Source organism: Scylla paramamosain, chromosome 13, assembly GCF_035594125.1.
Source record: "Scylla paramamosain isolate STU-SP2022 chromosome 13, ASM3559412v1, whole genome shotgun sequence".
In the NCBI taxonomy this organism is placed as follows: domain Eukaryota; kingdom Metazoa; phylum Arthropoda; class Malacostraca; order Decapoda; family Portunidae; genus Scylla; species Scylla paramamosain.
This window is the reverse complement of record NC_087163.1, coordinates 8,187,501-8,197,481: the sequence shown is the minus strand read 5'-3', so window position 1 is coordinate 8,197,481 and position 9,981 is coordinate 8,187,501. Positions and strand designations below refer to the sequence as shown.

The 9,981-nt window shown below is 41.0% G+C and overlaps 2 protein-coding genes across 2 annotated transcripts in view; both read right to left on the bottom strand.

Annotated features, from left to right (window-relative positions):
* Positions 1-7,744, bottom strand: part of LOC135106398 (uncharacterized) — a 294,459-nt gene extending 286,715 nt beyond the window's left edge. Inside the window, exon 1 of the mRNA XM_064015380.1 lies at positions 7,612-7,744. The gene's annotated coding sequence lies outside the window, so the exon portion shown is untranslated. The remainder of the gene's footprint in view (positions 1-7,611) is intronic.
* LOC135106400 (uncharacterized) lies at positions 113-3,599 on the bottom strand. Its single transcript, XM_064015382.1, has 2 exons — positions 3,456-3,599; positions 113-1,187 (listed from the first exon to the last, which is right to left on the bottom strand). The coding sequence occupies exons 1-2, from the start codon at positions 3,486-3,488 to the stop codon at positions 552-554; spliced, it is 669 nt and encodes a 222-aa protein (XP_063871452.1). The 5' UTR covers positions 3,489-3,599; the 3' UTR covers positions 113-551.
* Positions 7,745-9,981: the final 2,237 nt, after the last annotated feature.

The following is a 9,981-nucleotide window of genomic DNA, read 5'->3' as shown; positions in this document are numbered from 1 at the left end:
TTATTGTTTCATACTTTTCCATTATCCAGACATTTGATGTTCCATCACTGTGTGGTGGCTGAGTGGGGGAGATAGTTTATTTTGTACATATATTGGTGCACCAGAGACAGTGGTGTGTGTGTGTGTGTGTGTGTGTGTGTGTGTGTGTGTGTGTGTGTGTGTGTGTGTGTGTGTGTGTGTGTGTGTGTGTGTGTGTGTGTGAGAGAGAGAGAGAGAGAGAGAGTTGATCTGTCTGGTGCAATCTCTTGAGTGGGTGTCAATCATATAGGGTGTAACATACTGGCTTTTGAAAAGAAACATACCCAAAGGGTTATTCAATTAGCACACAAGTTATAATATTTTTTCATTAGCAATAGTGAAGTGTGTTAGTAATATGGTTACTCGTTTCAGTAAATAAAATAATTTACTAAACATGTCTGTTATGGTCCATAACTTTTGCCTCACTAAAGTAACAAGGACTCTTTAGAAAAAACTATGACTTAAAAACTAACTGTCTAAATCTGATATACTGATAAAATTCTTGAGGCAGCAGCAGCAGCAGACTGCTAAGGTTAGTGCCACTCGTACCCTGCACAAGGAGCCGAACATTTGGCCTTGGGATCACACTTATGATCAACCCGTGAGAAAATTTCCCCTGAGGGGCACCTGTCAAGGCAGGTTTCATCAGGTAGCCCTTCAAAATTGCAGTGATAAAAGTTAGTACAGTTAAAGTAGTCTGGCTTTAGTCTGCTGTTACGTACATCATCATGACTGCAGTGTGGTGCCCTACATGAGCAGGTTTTATGAATGTCTGCCTGGCATCCCTGCCCATCAAAATAAGTTTCTGGATCACATTTGATTGTAGCTACAATGTTACCATGCTTATCACACTCATAATATTCAAGCCCATACATTCTTAGAGCTGCTTTGCTCATGACACTCTGAACACAGTCAAAAGTACATCGTTCACAAGGTGGAGTGCAGCTGAACCCTTGGAATGATGGGTCCATGCATTTTTTGCTGTTTGTGTCAAATGCTTCACCACTGGGGCAACTCACTGAGTCACCAACATATGTAGTGTTTGAGGTGCAAACATAGTAATTGTGACAGTCAAAAGGATCATCTCCCAGGTTACCCATAGCTGAACCATAGCGGGAACAATCCACAGCACACAGGGGCCGTTGTGCCAGAATGCTGCTCACCATCATCTGCAAGGCATGATAAGTCTTTGGCTGACTCCACTAGTATGCAATATGTTAATGTAAACCATACCAAAGAACATCTTATTTTCTGAAGCATATTATAATTGCCTAATGGCAGAATTTTGTTTCAAATTTGACAAGGATAAGCTTGAGTCCTGCCAATTTTTCTCTTGCTGTCTGAAAGATCATATTTACTGGTAATGTTATGTTATGGGATCCATTTTGGCCCCTCTACTGGTGATCTAGCTTTCCTTACTGAGTCTTGGTGATTCTCATTTAAGGATTTTAGTGAAATTTTTATTGTTTCCATAGACATCAAAAACATTTGATAGAGTCTGGCACAAAGCTTTGATTCCCAAACTACTCTCCTACAGCTTCTATCCTCTCTGCAACTTCATCTCAATTTTCCTCTCTGACCATTCTATTGCTACTATGGCAGATAGTCACTCTTCTGTTCCTAAGTCTATTAACAATGGTGTTCCTCAGGGTTCTGTCCTGTTATGCACACTCTTCTTATTATTCATCAGTGATCTTCTAAACCAAACTTCTTGTCTTATCCTTTCCTATGCTGATGATTCCATCCAGCACTTTTCCACATCTTTTCATAAACGTTCAACCCTTCAGGAATTAAACAGGCAAGCCACAGAATGCCTGACTTCAGGTCTCTCAAAGATTGCAGCTGAGCAAATGTAGTATTGTTCAATTCCTCCATCTATTAATTTGACACAACCTTCCAGAGAACTATCCCCTCTTCTTCAGTGGCACTCAGCTGTTCCCCTCTTCTATGTTGAACATCCTCAATCTGTCCCTCACTAATAATCTAGACTGAAAATTTCATATATCATCTTTAGCTAAAACAACAATAAAGTTAGGCATTCTGATTCATCTCTGCCAGTTTTTCTCACCCACCCCAGTTGCTAACTCTGTACAGGGGCCATATCAATCGATATTTGGAGTATGCTTCACATGTATGGGGGGTTTCCACATAAACAGGATAGAATCAAAAGCATTTTGTCTTATCAACACCTCTCCTCAAAGTGACTGTCTTCATTCTTTCTCTCACTGCCACAATGTTACATTTCTTGCTATCTTCTATCACTATTTTCACACTAGCTGCTCTTCTGATCTTGCTAACTGCATGCCTCCCCTCATCCCACAGCCTCATTGCACAAGACTTTCTACTTTCTCTCATCCCTGTTTTGTCCATTTCTATAATGCAAGAGTTAACCACTATTTTCAGTAATTCATTCCTTTCTCTGATACACTCTAGAACCACATACCTGCTTCTGTATTTCCAACTTCTTATGATTTGAACTCTTTCAAGAGGGAGCTTCAAGACATTTATCCTCCAATATTTGATTATCCCATCTGGCCTTACTTTGGGAACTAGCACTCAAGTGGGCCTTTTTTTTTATTTAATTGCCCTTGGCCAGTGGCACTTGCATGAAAAATAAAAAAAAAATACATACAATCCCATTTTCTGTATTGTTTATGTATTGTACAATGCTTCTTCCATATGTTTGAACAGGACAAACAATTCTTGTAGTTTTTAATTTAATTTGTAGATTTGCTCCCTTAATGAGTATGAGGGATGATGAAGATGATGATCAGCAGCAGCAGTATTACAACAACAACAACAGCAACAACAACAATTTTATTATCAATAACAACAATGTTAACAATAAATGATGATGGTGATGATGATGATGATGAATATAATAATAATAATAATAATAATAATAATAATAATGATAATAATAATAATAATAGCAATAATAATAATAGCAGCACTATTATTACACCACCACCATTAGCAACAATGAAAATAATACTTTAATAATTATGATGATGATGCCAATGATAATGCTGATAACAATAATGATATCATAAAAATAATAATCCATATACATATTAAAATAGTGATAATTATAATAATAAATAATGATAACAACAATATAATAATAATAATAATGATAATAATAGTAATAATAATAATAATAATAATAATAATAATTATTATTATTATTATTATTATTATTATTATTATTATTATTATTATTATTATTATTATTACTGTTATCATCATCATCATCATCATCATCATCATCATCATCATAAATTAATACAGTACCGTGCTTGATAATCCCTGTTCTTTGGGCTTGCTGCGGTAACAAGTGTTCCAATGTGTTTCCCTCTCATCAGGTGGTCAGCTGCTGCCCTGTTGAATATCCTATTACATATGCAGAAAGATCAGGTTGGATGAACCCTTCTTACCAGCACCAGCACGAGATCCACCAGGCGCGTCATGTTGCATCAATGCTGCCCTCGCAACTGCAGTATTCCGAACACCCTATCACTCTATCAGTCATTTATGCCTCTTGTTTCCTCATCGCTAGAGTTGCCGCTAACTGCTTTCCGGGAAATAGTATATTGCTATATGTATTTATTATATGATTGTTACATGAATCGTATTGTACAGAAAGCTACTGTCAAAAAAAAAAAAAATTGTTTCTAGTTTCATTCTGAAAAAAAAATGTAGTACACATTGTCATAGTAACAAAAGCGTTAAACGCGGCCAGGACAGCATGAGAGAATGCGCCAAGCACAAATGCCGTGGGAGACACAGCAGTGGGGATGGACTCGTTTCGTGGCACAGGGTGGCACCGAGATTCACAAAGTAAGAACCTTGTATGACATCATCACCTAATTGCACCTGTCACCGCTCACGCTTCCTCGTCCACTGAACTGAAGCACCTGCCACTCTGGCTGACCATTTCCACGTCAATAAGCTTCGATACTTTTTATTCATTGACTTCGATATGAACACGGCAGTGAGCAGCGACCACTCGGTATTTATATAAGAAAGCTTTTCCTGTTCGCTTTGAAGCTCGTTCCCATTTTCCGTAAGAGATAAGAAACGTTCTCTTTAAAATCTTATGGACAACTTGACAAAATTTCAAACGAATTTACGTGACTGACTTCAAATACATTTGTGCACTTTTACGAATACGAGTAGTGCAGCAAATAAATAGATATGGAAATTACTAAACATAAACTATGAAGAATATATAGAAACTCATGTTGTGTGTGTGTGTGTGTGTGTGTGTGTGTGTGTGTGTGTGGAGAGAGAGAGAGAGAGAGAGAGAGAGAGAGAGAGAGAGAGAGAGAGAGAGAGAGAGAGAGAGCAAGGGGTCCTCCTGCTCCTCAATCTTCACAACCACTTAGTGTCAACAAGAAAATTGATTTCACACATTATGACAACGTAAACCTTTATCAACAACATGAGTTTCTTTTCAATCTGGAATTTATGATTATTGTGTCTTGCCGAGTAAGATGAGTATACATGCTTCAGATTCATGTTACGCTCCCTGCCTCAAGTTGTGTCCGACGGGGGCCTTTGCTGGAGACACTTAGAGAGAGAGAGAGAGAGAGAGAGAGAGAGAGAGAGAGAGAGAGAGAGAGAGAGAGAGAGAGAGAGAGAGAGTGGGTGTTCCCTTTTCCACACATCATCCTATTTTTTCTTTTCCTTTCCATCATTCTCTCCCCTCTCTCTCCCCCTTCCCTTTTCCCCGCCAGGGCACAAGGCAGACCAAGCCCCTGGGAGTGTGAAAGAAGGACACAAGGACACGCCTGGGAAATGTGAGGAATGAAAGGAGAATGAGAGGGATGGGGGTATGCTAGCCTCCCTACCGCTCCTCTCCACCGCTCCCCGAAGTCATGAAAACAGTGATGTAAGATTGATGGTGATCGAGCCGTGCTATGAAGCCACCGGCCAGCCATATTACACCGTCACCATCGTCCATTTTCCTCACCACTATACGCTTACGACACCCACTGCCTGCCATCACTGCGCTACCATCACACGGTCACCACTGTCATCACACATGCAACGCTACACCTACCAGTAATACCTATACATCACCATCACTGCAATCCCAACCACCTTCACCAGTCATTACTATCACGATGACACTAACCAAAACATTACAATTTTATTACCGTTATCAATCCATTGCCATCAGAAGTGTAATGCCAAGCCGGAGATAAAAATGTTATGTGATGTAAGGTAATGTCTTTTGTGTGTGTGTGTGTGTGTGTGTGTGTGTGTGTGTGATAAGCTAGGGAACATTAATTTTAATGCCATCTGTTATTTATTATTTTTTTCTTATATAGCAAGAAGAAAGATACTGACATTATCGATGTAGTTGTTGCTGATTTTGTTGTTGTTGTTGTTGTTGTTGTTGTTGTTGTTGTTGTTGTTGTTGTTGTTGTCGTCGTCGTCGTCGTCGTCGTCGTCATTATTGTCTTTAATAGTTTTATTCTAACATCGAACGTTATCTTGTCTCGAGTATCCACCTTTAAAAAGATATCAACATGGTACATAAAGATGTATTATTAACTTGTTTACCGAGTAATTTTGGAGGTTATAAACTTGATTCATACTGGACTCAATGGTATCACTCCCTCCCGCCTTCCGTCTCTCATTCCTTCCCTCTTTCCATATCAAGAGAGAGAGAGAGAGAGAGAGAGAGAGAGAGAGAGAGAGAGAGAGAGAGAGATCCCATCACCCACGTAAGCACGCTCAAGGTCATACCGATCCTCCCTTTGATGATGGTTTGTTTGTGCGCCTCGGAGGTATGGCGGAGGGAGGAGAGACAGGGAGGCAGAAACGAGACACTCCCCTTCATCCCTACTTAAGCACGTCTCTGCCTCCTTGCCTCTCCCCCCTCTCCCGCCTCAACCGTCTCTACATGCATCTCCTTCCTGCGCTTTCCCAATACTTCAGTCACCATTATGCGCATTAATCTTATCTCCCTTACATTCCTTCCTCCTCCTCCCTTCACTTCCATGCACTTAGCAACTCACACTTTATTCCTTCTCTCTCTCTCTCTCACGTCCTCAAATACCCATAGAAACATGTCCTTTCTTGCTTCCTTTTCTTTCCCTTCACATGCATCTATCCCTCCTCTCTTCCTCCCTCCTCATCCTCTCATCCATATTCTCATGAGCTTTCTTATCTCCGGTCTCATCTCTCCCTTCTCATATCCTCAGCCGATCTCATCGTTGCTATGCAAGGAGGGAACGACAAGGAACAGTATTTCCCCGTGGGTCTCGAGGAGCAGGAGAGAGAGGGAGGGAGGGAAGGGATGCGTGGAGTTTGTCATGTGAAGTATTGAATGGCCCGAGGTAGTGGAAGATAAAGGTCAGAGTGGTGGAATCAGTGCTCAGACTCGTAGCACCAAGAAACTAAAGGAAAAGTTGTAAAGAATCATGGAAGGTGGATAGAAATGGGGATGTTTTTGTTTTCTATGCCATGTCAGGTTGATAAATGAGAGATAACACTGGATGGGAACTGACACTCTGAAGAATAATATTAGATACAATACGCCGGTGGGATGAGGGCGGCAACAGCAAGCCCAACTGATAAGTTGTCCTGTCGAAGTCAAGGTTGGTTAAAGTAAGTCCATTCAATATTACATATATTTTTACTCTCGCCGCAACGGTAGCGAATCCAGCGGCTAAAGGGAAACATTACTCTTGCTCTCATAAAGGCATCGTCACACTAGTACATTTCCCGTCAAATTTTTTTCGTCAACTTTCTGAAAATCGATAATTTCTTGAGCGCACCCCGTCTCACACTTCGTCTGTACTTTCGTCACCAGTTAGCAAACATGGCTCCTTTGGCGCATAGGTAAGCAGTCGCTGCTTTGTACTTTATTATTAGTTTTGTAAATCGTAGACGAGCCAAACGAGCTAAAAAATCGTGCATGGATACGTTCATGGTTGGTATGCCGCGAACAAGAGATTGCCTTTCTTGAGATAGATGTCATTTCTGTGATCCCAGAGACAGCGATGGCTTCATTATGTTCTTTATAAGAAATTCCTCAGTGAGACGTGTCCACTGAGGCTGATTCATGGTATCCAGCGTGGAGGAATAAAGAAACAAAGACCTTTAAAAATATAAACAACTATCGAGTCATGCGAACCACTGTTTTGCTGTTATATATCCACAAATTAAATGTAACAACATATGAAATTAAGCGATTTTATATTTTTCTTCATTTAAAATTTATATATCTATTAATTTATTATTTTTTAACAATAAAGTTTACTTAAGATATCTTTATATCATAAACAATAGATTTTCATTTGATAACAAAAGTTGACGATAACACTCCTCAGTCAAGACGATCACTTCCGTTTGATGATGCAGACGGAAAAAGACGACGGGACGAGGTAAAAGTTGACGGAAACCGGAGTTGACGAAAAGAAAGTTGACGGAAAATGTGCTAGTGTGCTAGATTTGAGAGCCGATTTTTCTTGAGGTATCATGTCTATTAGCTTCATTGTATGTATATTATTTTTGGTGCAAAAATAACAGATTCATGTATTAAATTTAAAAGTTTGATAGAATGAGTGTAATACCTACCTGTATTCCCTTTTGGGTGACTGTAGGTAGTCACCCAAAAAAAGATGGTGACCGTCTCTTGGCAGCCGAATGCCAGTGAAGCATTCAGGGGAGGCCGAGTGTGTGTGCTTGATGAACTGTAGGTATGAAAAGAACAATGCACCTTATGATAATTATTATCATTCTTATATTTGTCATTTCAGTAATTATTATGATAGTAATAAGAATAACAATAACACTCAAAATGGACAGATGCTGAACAAAATTTCACGCTCTTGCTAACAATAATTTTATTTTATTATCGTTGTGAAGGTGAATGTTCACATTAACTTTGACAGCAGTAATTCTTATTAAACTTTTGGTGCGGCATGAACACAAGTAAGGAAATACCGTGTTCAAATATTTATTTACTCTTCACTGTGTCGGGGTTCCCATGCAGTGACGGTCTTGGGAACATTGAGTGTTGGACGCCAGTGTTCAAATCCCACTAGGTACTTAAAAATAATTGATAGAAAATTACCACATAGAAAACATCCACATTATAATAAACGATATTTCTTTAACATATATCAATATGACCTTAAGATGCGAATATAAGCCAACTTTACAGAAAATTTATTGGGTCCTCCTGGCTCAGTGGGTAGAGTGATAAACTTTAATTAAGACTGGCGTGAGAGAAGCATGGGTTCGAAACTTGCAAAAATCATCAAAGAGCATCCACTCCATCACCATGTGTTCCTGCAAAACACACAATATGTTGAATATATTGATGGAGCTGCCCAGGGGAAAGCTGCCCTCCCCACCCCTTGTCCCACCCTGGGAACTACAAAAACCACCAAACTGACTCACTCAAGTAGGTTACGAATATTTTAGGATAGGTTAGCATAGGATTGAATAGGAAGAAGGACCCAGTAGCAGCAGCAGCAGCAGCAGCAGAGGAAGAAAAAGGACCCACCCGCAGTAACAGCAGAGGAAGAAGAAGGACCAGCAGCAGGGGAAGGAGAAGGACCCACCACCACCACCAGAAGAAGACAAAGAAGGAACCACCACCACCACCAGAAGAAAAAGAAGGACCCACCACCACCACCACCAGAGGAAGAAGAAGGACCACCACTGCCAGCAAAGGAAGAAGAAGCGCCACCAGCAGAAGAAGAAAAAGAAGGACCACCGCCATCAGCAGTGAAAGAAGGACCCCACACCACCACCAGCAAATGACGAAAAAGTATCACCACCAGAAGAAGAAGAAGCAGCAGCGATGAGGCAGCAGAGAAAGAAGAAGTACCACCAGCAGCAGCAGAAGAAGAAGCACCACTATCACCAGCAGAGGAAGAAGAAGCACCAGCAGCAGCAGAGAAAAGAAGAAGAAGCACCACCACCAGCAGCAGACGAAGAAGAAGCACCATCACCACCAACAGTGAAAGAAGAAGAAGCACTACCACCACCAGCAGCAGACGAAGAAGAAACACCATCACCACCAGCAGAGGAAGAAGAAGAAGCACCATCACCACCAGCAGAGGAAGAAGAAGAAGCACCATCACCACCAGCAGAGGAAGAAGAAGCACCACCACCAGAAAGAAGAAGAAGGACCCACCACCACCACCCCCATCAGAGGAAGAAGCCCCATCACCACCAGTAGAGAAAGAAGAAGCACTACCACCACCAAAAGAGGAAGAAGAAGCACTACCACCACCAAAAGAGGAAGAAGAAGCACTACCACCACCAGCAGAGGAAGAAGGAAGCACCATCACCACCAGCAACAGAAGAAGAAGGACCCACCACCACCAGCGGAAGAAGAAGGACTACCAGCAGAACCACCACCACCACCACCACCACCACCACCAGAGTAAGAAGAAGCAGCAGTACCACCACCATCAATAGAGGAAGAAGAAGCACCACCATCATCAGCAGAGAAAGAGGAAGGACCCACCAGCAGCAGCAGCAGTAACATCACCACCAGAGAAAGAAGAAGAAGCACCACCACCACTATTGCAGCAACATCACCACTACCAGCAGAGTAGAAAGAAGTACCACCACCACCACCAGAAGGAGAAGAAGGATCCAGCAGCAGCAACAACAGGAACAACACTTCCACCATTACCACCACCACCAGCAGAGGAAGAAGAAGCAGCACCACCAACACCATCGGAAGAAGAAGAAGCACCACCACCACCACCATCGGAAGAAAAAGCAGCACCTCTGCCATTAGAAGAAGAAGAAGAAGAAGAAGAAGAAGAAGAAGAAGAAGAAGAAAATAAAGAAGAAGAAAAAGAAGAAGAAGAAAAAGAAGAAGAAGAAAAAGAAGAAGAAGAAGAAGAAGAAGAAGAAGAAGAAAAGAAGAAGAAGAGGAAGAAAAAGAAGAAAAAGAAAAAGAAGAAAAAGAAGAAGAAGAAG

Bases quoted from the DNA above. Each gene is read 5' to 3' on its own strand.
- LOC135106400 (XM_064015382.1), bottom strand. From the start codon at position 3,488: ATGACGCGCCTGGTGGATCTCGTGCTGGTGCTG. The intron at 1,188-3,455 runs GTAAGAAGGGTT...CATGCCTTGCAG, and splicing joins TGGATCTCGTGCTGGTGCTG to ATGATGGTGAGCAGCATTCT.